This window comes from Schistocerca nitens, chromosome 1 (genome assembly GCF_023898315.1).
Source record: "Schistocerca nitens isolate TAMUIC-IGC-003100 chromosome 1, iqSchNite1.1, whole genome shotgun sequence".
NCBI classification, from domain to species: domain Eukaryota; kingdom Metazoa; phylum Arthropoda; class Insecta; order Orthoptera; family Acrididae; genus Schistocerca; species Schistocerca nitens.
Window position 1 is genome coordinate 464,730,760 of NC_064614.1, and position 24,095 is coordinate 464,754,854.

A 24,095-nucleotide genomic window follows, 5' to 3' on the forward strand; every position below is an offset into this window, starting at 1 on the left:
CTAGGAACTCTTCAATCCAATCACTCAATTGGTCTGATAGTCCATATGCTCTTACTTTGTTCATTAAACAACTGTGGGGAACTGTATCGAACGCCTTGCGGAAGTCAAGAAACACGGCATCTACCTGTGAACCCGTGTCTATGGCCCTCTGAGTCTCGTGGACGAATAGCGCGAGCTGGGTTTCACACGACCGTCTATTTCGAAACCCATGCTGATTCCTACAGAATAGATTTCTAGTTTCCAGAAAAGTCATTATACTCGAACATAATACGTGTTCCAAAATTCTACAACTGATCGACGTTAGAGACATAGGTCTATAGTTCAGCACATCTGTTCGACGTCCCTTCTTGAAAACGGGGACGACCTGTGCCCTTTTCCAATCCTTTGGAACGCTATGCTCTTCTGGAGACCTAAGGTACACCGCTGCAAGAAGGGGGGCAAGTTCCTTCGCGTACTCTGTGTAAAATCGAACTGGTATCCCATCAGGTCCAGCGGCATTTCCTCTTTTGAGCGATTTTAATTGTTTCTCTATCCCTCTGTAGTCTATTTCGATATCTACCATTTTGTCATCTTTGTGACAATCTAGAGAAGGAACTACAGTGCAGTCTTCCTCTGTGAAACAGCTTTGGAAAAAGACATTTAGTATTTCGGCCTTTAGTCTGTCATCCTCTGTTTCAGTACCATTTTGGTCACAGAGTTTCCGGACATTTTGTTTTGATCCACGTACCTCTTTGACATAAGACCAAAATTTCTTACGATTTTCTGCCAAGTCAGTACATAGAACTTTACTTCCGAATTCATTGAACGCCTCTCGTATAGCCCTCCTCACACTACATTTCGCTTCGCGTAATTTTTGTTTGTCTGCAAGGCTTTGGCTATGTTTATGTTTGCTGTGAAGTTCCCTTTGCTTCCGCAGCAGTTTTCTAACTCGGTTGTTTTCTGTTTCGAAGCACGCCCCGTTCTAAAATGAGGGCTTCAGGGATGTAGGACGTCTCAAAGTCTTTCCGATCTCCTTTAATGAACTTTGTAGAGGTATTTTTCTTGGAGAAGTAATCAAATATGTATTTGGATGGTCTATTTTTGGCCATTCTGTACAGACGTCCAAGACCTATCAACCTCTTTTCCTTATAATCACTGCGGTCCTCTGTGTTGCTGGTCTCATTCTGGACTGCACCCAGGACTTCGCTGGATTCTCTCTTCCAGGATCTCCAACTCCTTCTAGTTTGTAGTTCATCGACAGACATTCACTGGCGTACAGGCATTCTGTTTTGACAACAGCATTATAGTGCCTTAATTTGGCATCCCAGTACATGCATTTTTTGTTGTGAAAGACTTTAATCAGCCCATATGCTCTTACAATTGTTAAGATTCGATCATCTATCTCCGGTTTTTCTTGTCCATTTTCTCGTGTGTGGTCTCTCGGAGTTAATTGTATTTCCTTTACCCTCGTGATCGTATCCACCACTGTTCCAAGCAATTTCATTCTATACCACTCATTCATCACGAATTTCCTGGCGATCCTTTCTAAGAGGTTAATCCGGGTGGTCGTTCTCTCTGGGCTTTCCAATAGTACCGCAAAGTCATCCGCAAACTCAGGCACGTGATTCTTTAGTTCAAATGGTTCTAATGGCTCTGAGCACTATGCTACTTAACTTCTGAGGTCATCAGTCGCCTAGAACTTAGAACTAATGAAACCTAACATCACACACATCCATGCCCGAGGCAGGATTCGAATCTGCGACCGTAGTCGTCGCTCGGCTCCAGACTGTAGAGCCTAGAACCGCACGGCCACTCCGGCGAGCGACTCTTTAGTTCCTACCGATTTTTTCCCCTACGCAGATCGGGCTTATTCCTTTATTTAACAAGTTCTGATTTCCCGATTCCCACAATCTTTTCTAGAATGCTGTAGAATGAAAGACATGTGTCACAACTGTATTGATTTGAAAGGGCCAGGACAGCTCTCACATGAACTTCAACTGGGAGTTTGTGCCTGCTAAGGCATCTTTGATTACGTTCGCAAATTTGCCTTTGGCACCGAATTCCCTGATTACCCCATAAATCAAACGGAATTACATAAATCTGGTAGAGGTAACAAACCAAATTCGTGACACAGACGCCAATGGTGATGAAGAATAAACAAAGACAGAAAAAATTTGAAACAACCGACTTAGATTACACCATATTATTTAATTTAAGTAAGTTAGTCCGTGTATCTCTTTTCGCTTCCGCTGTAAAGGATTTAAGTTCTTTATGCAGTGCTAAGTCTGGTCTTGCTTCCTTAGCAACTTTTAAGTGGGATTCTACCGGTTGATGCATCGAAAAAGTTTGTGATTTATGTCTCCCACTTCGTGACAGTCACAAATGGAGAATAGTGCTACATCATGCGGTGTAGGTGCTGTGCAAAATCTAAGTGGCTAAACTTCAACCGCGATATTTTTAGCTGCAGATTTCCGTGTGTATCTTTGATCATAGTAGGTCTGGTTGGTACCACTGATGTTATTTGTACGTAGTATTTACTTTAATCGTCTAGAGAACCTTGCCACTCGTTGTCCCACTTATTACGAATCATATTCTGTAAATATATCCTCCGCTGGGACATGTGTATAATCTGCTGTACCAGAGGTCACCACTTCCTTAGTAAGAGTGTCAGCGATCTTGTTTAATACAATACGTGTAGACACTCCGGATATTAGCTCATGGGCTGTCGCGTGATTTTATTCCCTCAATGAAATCATTTAAAGAGAGTGAGGGTAGATGTAAGAGTCCGAGAAGATGAAAGTGTTCTCCTTTGCTGCCATTTAAAACTTCTTAAGGTCTTCCCAGATCGCCCTAACTCTGCTGTCATTATTATAACGTGGCTGCTGAATTCTTAATTATTGGTGGTGAAGCAGAACAGTCATCTTTCGCAACATAAACAAGGAAAGGATTATCGAAGAATGAAAATGAAGTTTTAAGTGGCTTCAAATTTAAGTGCCTTCAAATCAGTAATCCTGACATTTATTTCTTCAGCAAGGGTAGAGATTGTACTTAAATAATCTTGTATTTACCGCGTGAGCTGAAGGAAGGATTTCAATAATTTTCTTCAAAGATAAGAAATGAGCAAATGTTTTAGTCTCAAGGTCTTTCCGAAAGTCTCTTAATTTGATATGAAAGCTAAACACTGACTGCACTAAAACAGAAACACGTTTGTCTCTTTCTTGTAATGATTTGTTTAGTGTTACTGAATACTGAATAAAATCATTAAGAATGGCCATATCCATCAGTCACTATGGCTCATCAAGCTGGGGGAAGGATTTTCCTTTCTCTTGCAGAAATCGATTTATTGGACGCAGTAACCGGAAAAATCTACCTATTGCTAGCCATCTCACTAAACAATACCAAGACACATCATCAAGAAGGCCATCATTACTGATTTCTTCTATGAACAATTTGAACTACCTGTGTGTTTTGGCATTTGGGCGCAAGTAACTTACAATTTTAGCACCACATGCATAACATGTGGGTACTGAAATTATTTAGATTCTAAACATTATCTGTGACCAATACAGTGGACAGATAGTAAGGAGTCCAGGGTGTGAAGTGTCAACATTTAAAACCGTCATAAGGCTTTGGTTCAAATGGCTCTGAGCACTATGGGACTTAACATCTGAGGTCATCAGTCCCCTAGAACTTACTTCAACCTAACTAACCTAAGGACATCACACACACCCATGCCCGAGGCAGGATTCTAACCTGCGACCGTAGAGGTCGCGCGCTTCCAGACTGAAGCGCCTATAACCGCTCGGCCGCTTCCAGACTGAAGCGCCTATAACCGCTCGGCCACACCGGGCGGCAAGGCCTTGGATTTTACCTGTAACGACGTGGCACCTCGGTGGCAATACTGGCAGTCTTCACAGTAGGCACTGAATATATAACTAAAACACCATCGAGGGCTTCTTTAATGTCATAACCTCGATTTACGTCAATGTCACGGAATCTGAGTGTTCCTCCACCACTTACAAGTCAGTCAGTACATATCTTAAAAATCTGGCAAGTTGCAGTTTATCTTGGATATCTGCACTCGTCCAAAGCGAGATTCGTTACTTGCCAGTCACATATTTTTTTTTGCAAGTGACTTACAATATCATCACTAACAGCAGAAAGTCGCCTCTGTTGTATGTCTAGATGGGGACATTTGGTCAACCAGTTTTTGAAGTTTCTTATTTTTGGCGTGTAAAATAGAAACAACTTGTCAAATATTAAGCTTTTTTATAAGATTACTTTGATTTTGCACTATTAAAGCTAAGACGAAGCCAGCTGCGTTCCCGGTAAACATTGTCGCAACCCTGCGTCGCCCTTGAAATTCTTCCTTTAATGAAGACAATTTGCTTTCCTTAACTAGAATCAATAGGAAAGTTGTAGTGGCGTAGCAAGACAGCCACGCCACTCGGAGGTAGCCGAAAGGCACGCGTTAAGCTCACGCAGATTGGCGTGAGGGCTGGAAAAGGACAATGTCTTGAAAATTGCAATAAAGTACGAAAATCTTGTAATACTTAACTTTAATCCATAATCGGTGCACATCGCTCTTGTACAGATATAATCTCCCTTTCACTATACACTGGTAATGGCGCCTTGCTAGGTTGTAGCCAATGACTTAGCTGAAGGCTATGCTAACTATCGTCTCGGCAAATGAGAGCGTATTGGACAGTGTAGCTTCGCTAGCAAAGTCGGCTGTACAACTGGGGCGAGTGCTAGTACGTCTCTCAAGACCTGCCGTGTGGTGGCGCTCGGTCTGCAATTACAGACAGTGGCGACACGCGGGTCCGACGTATACTAATGGACGGCGGCCGATTTAAAGTCTACCACCTAGCAAGTGTGGTGTCTGGCGGTGACACCACAAAAGTCTTTCGTGAAACGATGGTTAGTGTCATGATGGAATTTGAGATTACTGTGGCAATGCAACTTGATGCAAGCATTTGTTTACCGTTCCTACCCCGCCCCCCCCCCTATCCGCCCTCTCTCTACCTTTATTAAACACGCTGTTGTTTTATTCTTATTCACGCTTCTTAGATAGTATTGTAGCTATCGGGACACCAGCATAAAGGAACCACGTTATTAGGTGCAAATGTGACTGCCGCACCTTGATCCGTGCTGCTACATGCTCGGCACGGCGTGGCGTAGTAGCATTGCCAGATCGACAAGAAGCTTACACAGTTGTGACTTTGAACTGGCAGCTCCTTTTGAATTAAGTCGCGTCAACAGCGGCATCGCCGCATTGCGCAAAACCGACAAAAGAGCCGCGCCGCGCGTCATGTACGGTACAAACCGCGCCACTCAGCGCAACAACGGGTGAGTTCCTCGCAGCGTGGGTACGTCAAAGGAAATGGTTCGTCCGTGTGCGGCACTGTTTGCGCGCTGTTTCTCGTTTTCCATTTTTAATGGCGCTTGCGCGCGCTCACTGCAACACTGCTGCGTACCTACGAACACTGTGCTACAACCTGCACTGCTCCGCGCCGTTCAGCGAGGCGCGGCGCGTCCGAGATGAACGCGGTGTTATATAAGTGTGTTTAATTTTTTTACTTCATATTATTATAATGTTTGTACACTTTAACTGTTTGTATACTTTATTTCAAGAGCCGCACTCACTGAAGCACGAGCTCCATGCGAATCGCGAACCTAGTCGTTTCCTTCCCTTCTTAGAGTATCCTTTGCATAATTGAATCGGAGCTTTGAAATGGTTGATGTCAGTGCCAGATAAAATCTCTGGTCAGCTTCAATGATTTTACGGAAGTAACTTTCTTTAAACAGTCCTATGCAGAGATGGATAATTAAACATTCGGTGCTGCCTCTAATACATTTCTTTGCAAGTGGAGGCGGATTCTTGCGCAACCAGTAATCAAACGTGTACCATCCGCAGAAAATTTGTAGATGCAGTATAACAAGGCATCTTCAAAAAACTGGGCCCCCTAACGAATTTTATGCTTAAATGTTAGTGCCGCAAACGTAGGAGTGGTTTGTTACTGTACACAAGTAATGCTGTGGTGTCACCGCCAGACACCACACTTGCTAGGTGGTAGCCTTTAAATCGGCCGCGGTCCGTTAGTATACGTCGGACCCGCGTGTCGCCACTATCAGTGATTGCAGACCGGGGGCCGCCACACGGCAGGTCTAGAGAGACTTCCTAGCACTCGCCCCAGTTGTACAGCCAACTTTGCTAGCAATGGTTCACTGACAAAATACGCTGTCATTTGCCGAGACGATAGTTAGTATAGCCTTCAGCTAGGTCATTTGCTACGACCTAGCGAGGAGCCATTATCAGTTGCTATTGATATTGTAAATAACGTACAGACAAGAGCTGCGCTTAACATTAATGGATTAAAGTTAAGTATTCCACCATCTGCGTCCGTTTTTCTAAGTTCTAATTTCCTTGTCCTGTTCCAGACCTCACGCCAGCCCGCGTGAGCTTAAACGCGTGCCTTTCGGCTTCCTCTAAACTTCGTGGGTTGGCTCTCCTCCCAATCCACAACAAATGCTTTTGTTGGCGTTGGCGCCAGGGCATACTCTAAGCGCTTTCTGTTGTACCTGTTTAAATTGTTGTACTGTGGTATGCGTCACCGACCATTATTCCATAGTCCAAATCTGACCACCCTAGGCCACGATACACGTTCAAGCAACTGTTACAGTCTGCCAACCATGTGCCGCCTGCCACTGTTCTTAACACGATTTTGCAACTGCTTGATTTACATATGGTGTCGAAGTTAACATTCGACGTGTAAGCCAAGGGAAAAGATATACTCCTAGTGTCATAGACTCGATCTCTTGCATCCTGTGTCTGGTACAGATGCTCATAGCAGATTTGTTCTTATGTACAGTTAACGCATTTTCCTTCAGCCTGTAGCCGAGAGCCGTCATCGCTGTATTCATCTGATGCTGTCGCTTGTTGTGTACAGGGTATCTCTTCAAAGAATCGTCAGGCGCATTCTCTCTGCTGTTTCGTCAGATATTTACAATTTAGTTTGTGGATTCAGTAGCTAGAATCAGCCCAAGTTATTAGTATTCATCACGTGTTTCAAGTGATGCACAGTGCCGGCAGAATGCGTCGGTTTGTTCCCCGCTACGAACACAATGATTTTTAAAGCGCAATTTTACGAGGCCATTCGATAGAGCGGTCTCAGATTAGTCAAGTGAGATATCTGTTTTATCTGTATGTATTGATAGGGACAGTAAAACTCGAAGAATAACCAGTATTCCTGCAGCGACAACACCGCCCTGGCCCGAACTGACTGCTAACGCTAAGCATGCAGTGCTTCTGAGTTGCTCCTGTATTGCTGTTCATTCTGCGTGTTTTACTGTCCCTGTTACACCCTACCAATAAAACGAATATCGTATTATACTACTCTGGGACCACTCTATGGAATGGACACATAAAATTCCAATTCTGTGAGTAATTTAATTTGTAATGGGAAACTGACCGACGCGTTCCGTCGGCACCGGGCGTCCCATGAAAGACGTAGTGAGCAGTATTTCTTCGGGATGATTCCAGATACTCAATACAAAACCAAAACTGGAAATATTTGCTGAAACACCAGAGAAAAGGCGCCTGCCGGCTCTTAAGATAGACACCTTGTATATGTACACAGCATCAGCTTATTGCAGTATGTTGATGTTGCTGTCCAAAGTGATGTGCGTATCTTCGATGTTGATATTATACAGTACAGGTGAGAGAACTGACCCTTGTGGGATTCCCTTACTCGTCCTCCTTTACCCACGCTATTGCTGCCAAGCTTCATACAAAGTTCTCTGCCGTTAGGTATTGAAATAGGACTGCCAATGAAGGTAGGGGGGAAGTGTGCTGCTACACCGTCTTGAATAGTAACCAAGACGAACACTCCAGAATGAGAATCTCGTTCTGGAAACATCCCCCGGGCTGTGGCTAAGCCATGTCTCCGTAACATACTTTCTTTCAGGAGTGATAGTTCTGCAAGGTTCCCAGGAGAGCTTCTGTAAAGTTTGGAAGGTAGGAGACGAGGTACTGGCAGAAGTAAAGCTGTGAGGACGTTGTAACCTCCCCGTGAAAATATGTCAGCAAAAATGTAAATGGAAATGTCGCCATAAATCGTTAAATTGAAATGAAGCCAAGCGTAAACTTGCCACAAAATTAAAGAATAATAATTGATCATAAACCCACACAATAATATTGATTAAATAATGAACCATGAATTGAATGTAACATCTCAACAGAAATAATCAAACCTGATAAATTTTATAAGGGCAGCAGCGCTGACCTTCGGCCCTGTGAAATAATTAAACCTGATGAATTCTTACCTCAGTAAAACTGCATCTATATCTGGTCTTATTTTTCGGCACAGCTCCGTACAATGCTGGCCTATATTCAATTTTGATTCTTGGAGGAAATGCATAGGAAATATTCTTTAAATTGAAATGAATGCTTTTTCTTCAAAAGAGTGGAATAATTCTTTAAATTGAAATGATTACTTTTCTTTAAAAGATTTACTTTATAAAAAAATTATTATTGGGGCATTTCTTGAACAAATTAATTACAATTACCATACATTATTAGCTGAGCGCAATGCTGCTTCATTACCTTCTACAATAATACACATCGTCCACCACAATCCTGACCAGATTCGGAAGAACAGCACGCCGTCGACGCATGGCGACGCCCGCAGACTAGCACCGACTAATACACCAGACTGCAACTACTCTCCAACTGTCGACTCGCTACATGCAACTGCCTAGCGCTGCTACTACTATCCAACTGCCTACTCTCTCTGCCCACTCGCCACACATTACTGAACTCTCGCGCGGTCAAGCGCAGACTAGCAACGATAAATAACTCTCTGGTCAGAGATTCTGTCATGCCTCGCCATCGCTGGTAATGAATACACACGTGTTTCAACGTGGCGTGAGTTGTGCTTGGGTAGCTCAGTTGGTAGAGTACTTGCCCGCGGAAGGCAAAGGTCCCGAGTTCGAATCTCGGTCCGGAACACAGTTTTAATCTGCCAGGAAGTTTCGAGACGAACATTATTCGGAACTTTTTGCTGAGGCAAAGCACTGTAAGAAGTTGTGCTAATTTATCATCGGTTCCGTATCCTCTGCGGACACCTATTTTTGCCGTCTAGAAAAACCATCATTCCATGTTTTATTAGTCTTTCTAATACCTAGAAGGAACATGGTGTTTTTTTAGTCTAATACTTTCAAGGAACGTGACAGATGAATATGACGACATATAATTCGAGATTTTCATGCTTTAAAAATGGATAACATGCCTGTCTTCAGTTCAGTCACCTAATTCCTGCTTGACCAATAACTACTTAAAATATTACACACGTGATTTTTTTGCCTTTTCCTGTCAACTCATACAGCATTTTGGCAGGACACCTTGCCCATTTGTGCCAACAGACAGCACTCGATTCAGATCGCCTCCTTTTATCGAAAGACTTGCACCAGGCGAACGGTCTACCCGACGGGAGGCCCTCGTCACACGACATTTCATTTTCATTTCATGGGCTTGTCCAAGAACCGTTGTACACCTGCATCAGATTTATTAACAGTAAGACGTTGTAGAAACAATTCCATCATATTAATTGGCAAAGTCATTGGGCTGGACGTCTATAGCGGAACCCTACTGATGCGTCCGATTCCCTCCCCTATCCCTTCGCCCCCCCCCCCCCCCCCCCCCGATATACACAGGAAATGTGTGTCCTTGCATTTAAATTCGCGTATAAGTCCTTCTAGTTATTCCTTTTCTTTTCCTCTAAGAAAAATTCCAGTTTTGCCTGAACTCTCTTGAAATTAATGTATTTTTAGACTGTCGCTTGTAATACCAGTACCATTTGAAATATTGAAATGGGACAGGACTGCTAAGGTCATCAGTCCCTAAGCTTATACACTACTTAATTTCCTAAGGACAAACACACACACACATGCCCGAGGGAGGTTCAAATAGTTCAAAAGGCTCTGAGCACTACGAGACCTAACTTCTGAGATCATCAGTCCCCTAGAAGTTAGAACTACTTAAACATAACTAACCTAAGGACATCACATACATCCATGCCCGAGGCAGGATTCGAACCTGCGACCATAGGAGTCGCGCGGTTTCGAGACTGAAGCGCCTAGAACCGCTCGGCCACCTCGGCTGGCCCCGAGGGAGGACTCGAACCTCCGCCGGGCTAGTATCAGTGCTTTCCAGTGGTTCTCCACAGCGATTTTACATTCTTCTCCCACCACTCTGTTGGCTTCTTTTCTACTGGATGAATGGTTATTCTGAGAAATGGGGATATTCGCTGGTTCTTGGTCGTAATTCGCTACTGGGACTCCTGCAATTGAGAATCTGTTCGTTAAGGATGCTATTACCATTAATGATAAGTCTACCAGAAAATTTCGTATGCATCTGAGGATGACTGGTAATTGGTTCGAGTCTAGTGAACCCTCCACAATCTACTATGTGGTAGTTGTAGCCATGGATGGAGCCGCGAAACACAGCTCGGCTGCACTTCTCCGTTGGTTTGAATGACTGATTGCCATTGATCTTCCGTCGCTGAGTATCACTAAGTTAGTTTCGTCAACGGGTCTCTGTGATTGAGTTCCAAACTCTGTGCCCTCGACCCGGGTTCCATGCAGAATGAAGTAAAGTCCCCTATTATTAATTTTGAGATAGTACAGGAACTGACGAGAGTAGACTGATAATCTTTCGTTGTATCATTAGGCCTATTTGGCGCTCTGTACACAGAGGTTACGTCAACGTCTCTAGTATCTGAGAGAATGAAGGCACCAGCCTATTGAAATTCTGAACGAGTATGCTCTAAATTTAAAATTTTACACTGAATACCGTGTTGAATTAAATGCGCCATTCCTCCTGTCACCTCGCACGATGTGAAAACCGGATATGGAGATGTCTCATGTCTCACTTGCTGCACAAATTGCTATATGCGTCTCATCCATAAATGAAAGTAAACTATTTTTATTATTCCTTATACAATGTACATCCCACAGCATCATACTGTAAGGTAAAATAGCCCTTTACTTCTTATTTGTCAGTAGTCGTTATATACAACAGCTTGCTATTTATTATTTTGCATCAGTCGCTGCTTTGTGCTGTGCTTGACACATATCACAGGACAGTCATGATAATGCACTGTCCACCAGATACTCATGGGCCTTAGTTGGGTGTGGCATTTGATAGTACTGAGGTGTATACGGATTGTGAAGTATTGGTGAACTTGCTGTCTTAACTGGGAACTATAGTGTCACTTGTCGCCGGTGGCCTCTTGTCTGCTCTTTATCGGCTTGGGTCGCACCTTGGGTGTAGTTGGGTAGCGAGCAGCAGGCGATAACAGTACGACAGGGGCCGACGACGTGTTTGCTGTCTGTTGTGTACACAACGAAGCGGGCGCTGGGACAGGCGCGAAAAATGTTGGGAGTGTGGAACTGCCACGCCTCCCTCCTCGATCAAAATGCTCCTTGCCGTCCCATTCTGCTTCAAATTCACCCTTAGACGCGAACAGTATTGCCTGGCCTTGGTATAAATTTTCACTCTCCGCCTCACATATACATAAGATCATGTATGTATGAGACCAATAAAGTCTCTGAAACAGTGTTATTTCATATGTAATTTATTTATAGGCTAGACTCAACTCTGCTCTTTTTCTGTTTCTTTCCATTTGTTCTGCGGATTCTGAGCAGATTCTGTATGTACTTTTGGGATGAATTCGACAGTAAATGCTTGTCGGAGGGGAATTTTGATAGTAGTCACATTCAGTACCTCCACAGTGAAAAATTTAGTCTTACTACGACACACATTATTTCTGTTTTAAACGTCAAACAGTCCAGACATTGAAATATAGATGGAACAAAGGGCTTCACTCAGCATCTTGCTCAACGAATAGAAATGTAATCTGGTTTTCTTTTGGAACTTCATTGTTATTGAACTTACAGGAGTTGACCTTTTTGAAATATTTCCTCCTACTGTAAAATGTCTGGAGCAACGTTTCACTTTTCCTCTAGGTACATTGCTCCAGTAAACATACACATGTTTTTTTTTTCAGCCGGTGTAACCTGCACACCTTGGAAGATACCTTGCCTTGTCGTCATGAAAGACGAAATGTAGGACTGCATGTTATTATTCTAAAAATTTTACTCCGAAATAAACCGTTTGCACCTTCACCAGCACAAATTTTTACTTTGTAATGTTTTTATTTATGTGTTTTCAAAACAAAATGGCTCTGAGCACTATGGGACTTAACTGCTGAGGTCATCAGTCCCCTAGAACTTAGAACTACTTAAACCTAACCAACCTAAGGACATCACACACATCCATGCCCGAGGCAGGATTCAAACCTGCGACCGTAGCGTATGTCTCTTCATTCAATATGTAGTAGTGCCCCGAAAGACATAGGATGTAGGATATACTTGCTTTCAATAAAGACTTGAAACGGGGGAACGTCAGACTCAGCGTACATATCTATTGCTGTATATTTTGATCTTCACCACTTATAGGTTCTGCATGCGCTGCTATTACCTGTGTATCTTAACAAAAGCAACAGGGAGTGCACTGTACTTGATAACAGGATGAGATTTACCGTGGAAATGCGGTAGACATATTTCGTTCAAACATATGAAATACATACACTAAAGGATAGACGAAATACGGCCACATGGTTCGGAATCACTTTCTTCCTCGAGACTGTCGTTACGTGTGTTCTCGTCCATGGAAGAGCCACTGGTATTACCGAAGGATAAATTATATTTTCGACACTACTCTCTACACTCATTTCACTTTTCCATGGTTGTTTAACGACCGTTTCTGTGTGACGTACAACATTACGCCAGTTCTCCGGCGTTATTTGTACCACTGCTTCCTCAAATAGTTGTTGACATTCTGCCATAGTGAAGCTTCTATTATTTGTCGCTAATGTCGTATCTAAACCTAAGTAATTTCGATGGTGTCGAAGCTTCAGAGGTATAGTGGAAGACTAAGAACCCGGTTACCATTTTGCTTAACCACCTCGTCAACGGCATACTGTTGAAATTACAGCTATTTTTTTTAGCTAGTTCCTTGAGCTCAGACTTGCACGGATGAATCTGAACTTTCATATTTTGGCGTTCCCACCACTCAACAATGTCAGCCTTTGCCGTTGCCATCGTCGGGGCTTTATCTTTAATATCTGAAAGATACGGGGCATTATACATTACAGCTTCAGTGTCGACAAGCGACAGCCACGGCGGACGTCAGATGATCAACTGAACGTTTGGCAGACGTCAACAGGGTTCACGTACTGGCTGCCTGGAGCGCTGTGGAATGCCTTCTCCTTGCTGCAGCGCGGAATTCCCTGAGCTTAATTTCGTCGGTGTCTCTTGCTTTGCCTTGTTTATTCGTTTGCTTCGTTACCGAGCAGGTTCAAATGGTTCAAATGGCTCTGAGCACTATGGGACTCAACTGCTGAGGTCATTAGTCCCCTAGAACTTAGAACTAGTTAAACCTAACTAACCTAAGGACATCACAAACATCCATGCCCGAGGCAGGATTCGAACCTGCGGCCGTAGCGGTCTTGCGGTTCCAGACTGCAGCGCCTTTAACCGCACGGCCACTTCGGCCGGCTTACCGAGCAGGATTTGTGATTGCATACACATTGTGTCAGTGAGTCCATCGTATTCTCTTGTTATTATGCTGAATGTGAAGGCATGCGATTTAACAGAATAAAGTGTAACTCCAAAAACACACATTCGTTGGTATCCGATTGTCGCAGTGACCAGAACAAAATATCGAGTTCGCAAGCCCAGCAACCAGCCGACTTGCGACAGTCGTGACTCCGACGTGATTACAGCGAGAGAAAATAAATCAGCAACACAGGAGTATCGCGGAAAGCCTTCGAGAATCTTAGATTAGTGAAATTATGAACACACCAGCAATATGAACACTTGTAGTGCTGCTACCCCCGTTTGGGCCAAACGGCCAGGCAATTGTTGTTCGCGCCAGTCGAGGATTTTTCCTCTGCGATGAGGTGAACACCGAATCCAGTAACGTCGCGCTGGTGGTTAGTCAGTTGGACCACCGCTACGAAGCTGAGGTTCAAGACATTATGACTACACCTCTGGGTAAGAAACTCTTGCACTGAGCTAAAAGTCGAATAAATTTGTAGTGTGTCCACAACAGAAACGAGTGGGGCAGGCTCTCGAGGTTTACTTAAGAAACAAGCTTCACGCGTGCACAGTGCCTGATGCATTACTGTACACATTGTGGAGCAGCCGTCTCCCTCTAGCACCACAGATGAAGACATCGCAAACGGGCATGTCACTCGAGGCCTCAGCGGTTCCGTTGGAACGGATTCAGGACGCGATCGTACCTACGTACTGCCCTGGAACTTTGACCGTGTGTAATAGCACCTCGGTGATAACACGATCGCATTATGATAGTCTCATGAATAAGGTCTATGTGCTGAGTAAGCACATGGACGAACTTGTCTCTGACCAGAGAGCTAGAGGACAGTTCCGCAGAAGACCAAAATGTCGTACCACAACAAACTTCCCATCAGCCAACGATTCAGCCTGGACAGACGTTAGTTGATACCACAGAAATTTGGAGCCCAGGCACACAACTGTGTCTCGCAGTTTACCTTCCTCAGGTGGTAAACAACAGGCAGAAGAAACCGCCCCGGATAGTCAGTGGAGCACTTGCGCCTCTTCATCCTAGGCCGAAAGACGCAGTTTTTTGGTGGGCTCAGGTTCCGACCTAAGAATTTTCCCGCGGACACTGTTACACAAATACCTACCAGCCACCTCGTTCTGTCTTTCTGTAGCTAATAATTCAACGATCGCTAGTATGGAGCACAGGACACCGATTTGGACCTGGGACTATGACGCGCTTTGCTTGGAATTTCACCGTAGCGGATTTAACTGAACCTATAATCCGAGCCGGTCGTCAGCACATTATCGTTTGGTACCGGGCGTCGCCAATGCTCGTGTAACAGACGACGTCACGAGACAGTCTGCCAATAGATTCTATCATAAAGCAACAGTACACGACTCCAAACTGATCTAGTCGAAGGGCGATGGACACAAAAATTCTCTAGGACAGTTTCCTGGTGTCATGAGGCTTCCTGGGTCCCCACAAAATGTATGTGATAACACGGTACATTATATCAACACTACCACAGGAACATCGAATTCATGTAGGCCCAGACGTCTCGCCCGTAGTCGATACTGTGTTGCCACGATGGAATTTGATACCATGTTGAAGCGAGGCGTCATTCGCCTATCTACTGGAACATGGTCGTAATCCCTAAATTTAATACCAATGAAGAACGATGCATGGCGACCATAAGCCCTGAATGCTACGACAATACCGGATCGCTACCCTGTTCGTCTATTGAGGGATTATAATTACACTACTGGCCATTAAAATTGCTACACCACGAAGATGACGTGTTACAGACGCGAAATTTAACCGACAGGAAGAAGATGGTGTGATACGCAAATGATTAGCGTTTCAGAGCATTCACACAAAGCTGGCACCGGTGGCGACACCTACAACGTGCTGACATGAGGAAAGTTTCCAACCGATTTCTCACACATAAACAGCAACTGACCGGCGTTGCCTGGTGAAACGTTGTTGTGATGCCTCGTGCAAGGAAGAGAAATGCGTACCATCACGCTTCCGACTTTGTTAAAGGTCGGATTGTAGCCTATCCCGATTGCGCTTTATCGTATCGCGACATTGCTGCTCACGTTGGTCGAGATCCAATGACTGTTAGCAGAATATGGACTCGGTGGGTTCAGGAGGGTAATACGGAACGCCGTGCTGGATCCCAACGGCCTCGTATCACTAGCAGTCGAGGTGACAGTCATCTTATCTTCATGGCTGTAACGGATCGTGCAGCTACGTCTCGATCCCTGAGTCAACAGATGGGGACGTTTGCATGACAACAACCACCTGCACGAACAGTTCGACGACGTTTGCGGCAGCATGGACTATCAGCTCGGAGACCATGGCTGCGGTGGCCCTTGACGCTGCATCACAGACAGGAGCGCCTGCGATGGTGTACTCAACGACGAACCTGGGTGCACGAATGGCAAAACTTCATTTTTTCGGATGAATTCAGGTTCTGTTTACAGCATCATTATGGTCGCATTCGTGTTTGGCGACATCGCGGTGAACGCACATTGGAAGCATACTAGCGTATCACACGGCGTGATGGTATGGGGTGCCATTGGTTACACGTCTCGGTCACCTCTTGTTCGCATTGACGGCACTTTGAACAGTGGACGTTACATTTCAGATGTTTTACGACCTGTGGCTCTACCCTTCATTCGATCCCTGCGAAACCCTACATTTCAGCAGGATAATGCACGACCGCATGTTGCAAGTCCTGTACGGGCCTTTCTGGATACAGAAAATGTTCGACTGCTGCCCTGGCCAGCACATTCTCCAGATCTCCCACCAATTGAAAACATCTGGTCAATAGTGGCCGAGCAACTGGCTCGTCACAATACGCCAGTCACTACTCTTGATGAACTGTGGTATTGTGTTGAAGCTGTATGGGCAGCTGTACCCGTACACGCCATCCAAGCTGTGTTTGACTCAATGCCCAGGCGTATCAAGGCCGTTATTTCGACCAGAGGTGGTTGTTCTGGGTACTGATTTCTCAGGATCTATGCACCCAAATTGCGTGAAAATGTAATCACATGTCAGTTCCAGTATATTTGTCCAATGAATACCCGTTTATCATCTGCATTTCTTCGTGGTGTAGCAATTTTAATGGCCAGTAGTGTATGTGTTATCTGGAAAAACAGTGTTTAGCGTACTAGAGTGCACACATGCATACATACAGACTGCTGTAGCCGAAAGAGATATTCACAAAATGGCTATCATAATGAGGTTTGGCCTATTCGAAAGCCTTTTTGCAATGTTTGGGTTGAAAATTGCTACCCATGCAAATCAAAGATTATAGATTTAGTTTTACATGGCTTGCAGTATTGCTCTGCGTATCTTGAAGATATATTCATTTCTTTAGAGATCTGAAGAGTTGCCAAAGGCCACTTCATAACATCAGCCAGATCACTGCCATTACTGCAGAAAATCGAAGCTGTTTTGAGAAGTGTGAAGATTCCTGGGAGTTCTTAAGTTTTACCCACTTCACCTACCTCACATGGCATATTTCAAGTGGTTCTTACCACAGCTTTACCTGGTCCTAAGGTTAAAAGCTAAGCTCCAGTGCAATGGACAACGTCAGTGGATAACGCTTTCATAGCAGCTAAGAAAAGTGTAGTACATACGGCTGATTTTAACCAAATGGCAATAGGTGCTGCATTGTAACAGAATGTAGACTGGCATTCTTTTCACGAAAACTCACTCTGGCTCGGAAACAATGGAGTGCATATGGTAGCGAGTTTTATAACTGCATTAAATATTTTCGTACACAACTGAAAGCGAGAGATTTTGTAATTTAAACATACCATAAACTCCTAACCTACGCCTTTCGATGAAGTAATAGGAAATGTTCCCTGACACAATACAGTCAATTGCAATACGTGGCACAATTCACCACTGATGTAAGGCATGTATCAAGAATTGACGATGTAGTTGCAGACTGCCTGTCCCGGTTGAGATATCATGAGGACAGCTGAGTTTTCACAGCAAGCCCAAGTGCAAGATTCTGTCCGGGAACTTGAGGATTTTATTTCAAATTCTACACATGGTCTTCAACTTTAGCCTGTCGACGTTCCAGCAACAGGTGCCAAGTAATACACTAAGATTTCGAACGGGAAAACTAGTCAGGTCCTCCCTTCGGCGCTACACAAGTAAGTCTTTCAAGGCTTACACATCTCAGGCATAAGGCGTGAAGGCAACAATTAAACTAATAGCTAGCCGTTTTGTGCGGCCTGGGATACAAAAGAAGTGCCGAACGTCGGGTTCACGCATTCATACAGTGCTAGCACAGCAAGATTTCTTGCCATGTTCATGTACTGCTAGATAATTTTCCATGCATGATACCATGATTCGTGCATGTTCGAACTGATGTAATAGGTCCTCTGCCTCCCTCACTAGGATAACGTTTCTTTCCGGTGGTAATAGATTGTTTCACGCGCTGACCAGAAGCCATTACGGTGGTTAACATTCAACCTGAGACGATTACCATTGCGTTTCTGTCGCACTGGATATCGAGCTTTGGCTGTCCACTCGAAATAGCAGAGGGCAGCAGTTCGAAACCGACCTAATTGCCCAGGAGAGTGAACTACCACGCTGACAGTAATGGAATGGTTGAGCACTGGACCAGTCGCTTAAAGATGCGCTAATACGACAATGGACATCTGCCTTACCATTGGTTTTGCTCAGCCTACGCAACATGCGCAAACCTGAGCTGAACGCCTCGCCAGCAGAGCAAGAATATGGGGAATTCCTACGGCTTCCCGGTGGGTTCGTCCATCCAAGCGCGTTTTCGATGGGCGACACTAATACGCCAGAATTCATCGCCTACCTCAGAGAGAGGATGACGCAGATCTGGTCGCGACAAGCATCACGCCATAGTACTCAGTAACCCTTCGTACATTAAGAGTTGCAATACCGTGCGCATGCAAACTGCCACTGAAACTGTCTTATTCTGGTGAGAAAACATGTGAAATTCTCGTAAAAGGCAAGAAGAACATTGCCTCCATTGACAGTGAAACCAGCGTTCGTTATACAACTATCTTTGCATACGCATCTTCCACACAACCAGACGAAACTTCCAACCGTCACCAAGCAGCTTCCACCGGAAGCTTCGCCGACTCTGATTCAACGCCATACTCGTTCTGGACGACGGATAGACTTCCCGGTACGATTCATGGACGGTGCTTTGTGGGTCAATCGTGGAGGATGCTCCGCTTTCCCAAAGGGGCTGTGTAGCGGTAACGAAGCGAGAACCATGACACTCGTCACATGCGTATGTTGAAGGAGTATGAGGAGGGGGGGGGGGGAGAAAGGAAAGGAAATGGAAGGGTTTACTGAGGTCGGCTGCATCGGGACATTACTCGAAGTCAGTGGACCGGGATTCGAAACTGGGATCTCCTGCTTACTAAGCAGTTGCTTTAAGCACTGCGCTATCCAGGACAGTGTTGGAGCAATTGCGCGGATTATCTCGACATGCCTCGTGGCCAACCCACATTTCCACCCAGCGTCATGTATCCGCAGACCTGTCCATTTCCTCCATGCTCGCTGCTCTAACATTCCCGCAGAAGATCGGACGTACTTGTGCATCCCTACTGAAGAAGGGAGAGCCATTACCCATTGGCGAATCAGTTGTATGAATGCGTCCGACAAAACAGACATCACGCATTCGTGTAAGCGTCAGAGGATCAGCTGGTCGTTTCGCAGACGTTAGCAGGGTTGACACACAGGGTGTCAGGAGCGCTGTGAAGTGCCCTCTTCTAGCTGCAGCGCTGAATTCCGTGACGTTAATTTTGTCAGTGTTTTTTGTTTTTCTTGGTTTATTCGTTTCCGTTAATGAGCTCAACTCATTTCCATGTTTTTATGTTGAATGCGAAGGCATGTAATTAATCGAAATAAAGTATTACTCAAAAGTCACATGTTCGTTCGTATCTGATTTTCACTGTGACCAAAACACAATATAGAGTTTTAGCGGCATGCAGACGTGCTACACAATGACAGAGGGCCGACTGAAAAGTTTTCCGGTAGTCGCTCCTTGTACCACTGTAGAAAACTATCGTGGTTCATCTCCTCGTGGTAGACGCTTGATTTCGTCGATTTCTGAACAGGGAGGCAGTTCGATTCGAAACCATATGAAGCTGGGGATATGAGACAATAATTCCTGCGCCCTTTCCGGCGGGAACAGCACACCTTCCACACATACAATCATCAGTTCTGCCTTTCCTGAAGGAATGACCAGCGTATATCGATGTATCGTCGAACCACACAAAGTCTTCAATCGGCACTTTAACAATATCTCTTAAAAATCGGCAACATCACTCAACGACATCAATTCTCTGCATTATAATTTTACACTCATTATTTTTTTGTACCGAAAACCGAGGGCTCTGGACACCCTCAAACTAAGAAGTCTTCCTGCCAATTAATAATTCTGCCTAACGAAGGGTAAGACACTGTGTTTTTTTTTTGTGGTTGGTTGTTCTTCTCTTTTGTAATATCCATATACGTGGCGACAATAGCGTCTTGTTGAAATGAGTCCAAGTTTGTTACTCTTTTTACCGGGTGTCATTGGCTTAGATGAAACGGCCTCTTCCAGCTCTGCGCAGTTTTTTTTTTCTTAACTAACTTGCACGACTTTCTGTGTATCTTCAAAGCGTTAGTGGTTCTTTTGACTTCGTTAGCCGCCATGCTACTCATGCAGTGAAAAATTCCTCTGTACCACAAGAGTTCCTTACATGGTAAGCAGTGTGGAATGAGAGCGTGAGGTGAGGTACCTACAGAACGGTTATTTGACAGGAAATGAAAAGTACTTAAAAAAACTAAAGGACGCTTCAGTAATTGTAACGAAAGAGAAAAAGATACCATAAATAAAAGTATTGTAAAATTTGTTGCACAGAATTATCAGTTATTTTATGGACATAGAGATCTTGACCATCAGAGTGACTATATATCAACTAAAAATTATTTAAAGAGAAGAGGCAATAATAATCCTTTCCTCTGTCGGCATGAATGCCTTCAACAAGTACGCACAATACAACAGAGGACTGGTAGGAAAACCAAAGGCTTAGCTCCTGTTAATTTATAACAAATTTAAAGGAAACGTGAAGGGCGATATCGTCTAACAGACATGGCTGTAACTATTGGGTTGGTGCTAAAGTTCGCAGCATTTTTCCGTAAGTTTAATAAATGTACACATAACAGACACGTTGCTCATCAATAATGTAATCTCCTTCACTATTTGCAACAGTTTGCCAACGCTGGGATAATAAATCACGTGGTTTTGAGGCGAAGAACGCGTCGAGCCGTTTTCGGAACGCATTTTCATCAGGAAAGGAGGTTCCTTGGATGTTGTTCGATAGAGAGCCGAAAAAGGTGAAAATCTGAGGGTGCATGATCAGGTCAGTAAAGTGGGTGCGGAATGAGTTGTCAGGCCAATTCCTGTCTAGTGCTTCTTGACAGTCTAGCAGAATGCGGGCGGGTGTTATCGTTGAGTAGCCATCTTTGTGGCCGGTGTTCTTGGATCTTGACTGCAAGACGTTTCAGTTGTTGTCAATACATTTCCGCTGTGATGATTACACCTCTGGGAAGCAATTCGTAGTACACCACACCGTCACTGTTCCACCAAATACATAACATTATCTTTTGTGGAGGAGTGCAGATCATTGTATGGGGAACTGCTGCTTTGTTTGGGCTCAACCATTCTATTCTTTTTCTTTTCTTTAGTATAAACACCCCATTTCTCGAAACCAGTAACGATGTAGGATAGGAGTGGTCGATATTGTTCTGCAGCTACTGGACGTCGGGCAAGCAGAGTTGCACATATGGCCATCTGCTCATTTTTGTACTTTTGGCTTAGACCACGTGATGATGCAGTACACCACGACGGTGGAATGAGCGTAGTTGATCACATTTGCCATTATTCTTTGGCCAGCTGGGAATCACATACACTTTTCAGTTCCTTATCGTTTACTGTCTTCTTTTCCCTCCAGTATTCTTTCATGATTTGAGCATGACTCTATCTCTCTTCACGCTACTTCACACATTTTCTCTTACTGCTACTGTCTTGGAATCGTTCGACAGTTATAATTTTTCTTAAAAAATGTTACATTTTGCTGCTTCTTCCGCTTTTAAGTTGTGTGTTTTTATTTTTCTTTAATGTCTCTAATCTACTTTGCTTTTGATTTCTTTTCCCAGAGATCCCGAAAATCTGGCTTTTCAGCCTATTTTCGCAATCATGTATTTAGATAGTGTGTGCGACAATAGTCACAATACCAGTCGTCATTTCCATGTTGTTTTTGTTAGTTTTCTGTATTTTCGTATGCAGGTATTTCATACCTGCTTCTTAACTTCCAAACTTCTTATCATTTCTTCACTCTAAGCTTTCGTGTTTGTGTATGTTATAATTCAGTGATGAATATAAGCATTGTGGTTTCACATTAGCTGGAGCGTTGTTGTGGCCAGTCACGTGATCGAGCAAGTTGTCACTACAGCTGGACATACAGTTCTGGCCGGCCGAAGTGGCCGAGCGGTTCTAGGCGCTACAGTCTGGAACCGGGCGACCGCTACGGTTGCAGGTTCGAATCCTGCCTCGGGCATGGATGTGTGTGATGTCCTTAGGTTAGTTAGGTTTAAGTAGTTCTAAGTTCTAGGGGACTGATGACCTCCGAAGTTAAGTCCCAAAGTGCTCAGAGCCATTTGAACCATTTGAACCATACAGTTCTGTTTACCAAGTAAAATGTAGGCACGGTGTGTGTTGCAGAGCGCCGCATCCGGCACCAGTCGGCGGGCGACAGGCGGCACTCGCACGCGTGGCAGCCGTGGGGCGGCGCGCTGGCGCCGCGAGAGGTGCCCGCCGGCCGCGGCTGCTGCTGAGGGCCGCGCGGCGCACAGCGGGGGTTCCCCCCGCCCCTCACCCATCACTGCTGGCTGCGGCGTCTCTCTGCGCCACACGGTGTACCCGGCGCCGCGCACCCTCCTGCTGCTCACTGTGGCAGCCCTCACCGGCGCCTGCGATCGACGGCTCCTACACCCAGCACCCCAACAACCTACCTAACTCCAACAACCTTACTGTCCCATCACTCTGGCAGGAAGTCTGATACTGTCGAAAAAGCGTATTTTTGTTACATTTTTGAAAGCTAGTAAGAGTCGGAACATTTTGTCAAGAGGCGGAACGTCTTATGAACCCTTCTTTTAACACAGGCGCAATCAAGTCAATGAACAGGAAAATTAATACGATTTTTGCAAGTCAGTATTCTTGCCCTTTAATAATGCACTTCATGCGTTCTATCACTTGTGTCTGTCCTATTAATTGGAATCACAATAGGTGCTGGATAAAATTCAGAAACATAAGAGTCAATCTCGTCTTTTGTTATAGGATACTCGCTCAAAGTAAATAGATTTTTCTACATCTCTGACTCGATGTATAATCGTGATTTACTAAGAAAACAAGAAATACTTTTGGCCCCGGGTGAATACAGCTTTTTACCCATCGGTCAAACGGAAAGATATCCACGAAAGAGGTATCAAATCTTCTTTAACCTACTGTAAAAGTTTCACGAAGTCTGAGAATGTAACTAATTCCTTACCTATAATTTCAAACAATACTCTACGCACATGTTGCCAGAATCAATACAGGCGTCGTTTCCACTGTAGTTACCGTTTATCCGTCATGTTTTACCTTTGTTAACCAATTCACGAAGAATCTGTTTTCGAAATCTTCCAGTTTGCTTATTTCGAATGGTTGTCAGTGAGACTTTGACGTAATCAGATGCCATCCAGATTCACTGGTCCAGTGCTAATATCAACTTATGACGTAATCGTATTATGTTAGCAATCTTAAGTCTATTTCAAATCAACTCTGCAGCTACATGAGTAATGTCTGTTTTGAGGAAAAGACGACGAAAACTAACCACTTGTTCGCAAAGGAAGTAAAATGGGTTCAGACTTTTGAAAAATTTTTGTTTCCAAAGATTGGAAGCAGAACATTACATTTATATACAGGTATGGTACTTATGGGTTCCTCGATTACTGATTCATCACTAAGTATACGGGGTGTATCACCTAAGATTTGTCAGACGCGTTTTCCCTGGTATTCCAGCAGATATCTGCAATTTAGTTTTCGCATTGTGTAACTGACGTCAGCCCAAACAAAAAGTGCTCATCACGTCTTTCATTTAGCACACCGGACTCGCATTCTGGAGGACGACGGTTCAATCCCACGTCCGGTCTTCCTGATTTATGTTCTCCGTGATTCCCCTAAATCGCTCCAGGCAAATGCCAGGATGGTTCCTTCGAAAGGGCACGGCCGACTTCCTTCCCTAATCCAATGAGACCGATGACCTAGCTGTTTGGTCTCCTCCCATAAACAACCCAACCCAACCCAACATCTTTCATGCGATATCCAGTGTCGAGCGAAAGCGCCGTTTTGTTTCCCGTTACAAACAAAATGACT

At 44.4% G+C, this 24,095-nt stretch overlaps 1 protein-coding gene across 1 annotated transcript in view; it reads left to right on the forward strand.

Annotated features, from left to right (window-relative positions):
• The window catches only part of LOC126254096 (fibrillin-3-like), a 266,318-nt gene extending 243,802 nt beyond the window's left edge, over positions 1-22,516 (forward strand). The window contains exon 26 of the mRNA XM_049955286.1: positions 22,404-22,516. Within this exon, the coding sequence (XP_049811243.1) occupies positions 22,404-22,516 (113 nt within the window). The remainder of the gene's footprint in view (positions 1-22,403) is intronic.
• Positions 22,517-24,095: the final 1,579 nt, after the last annotated feature.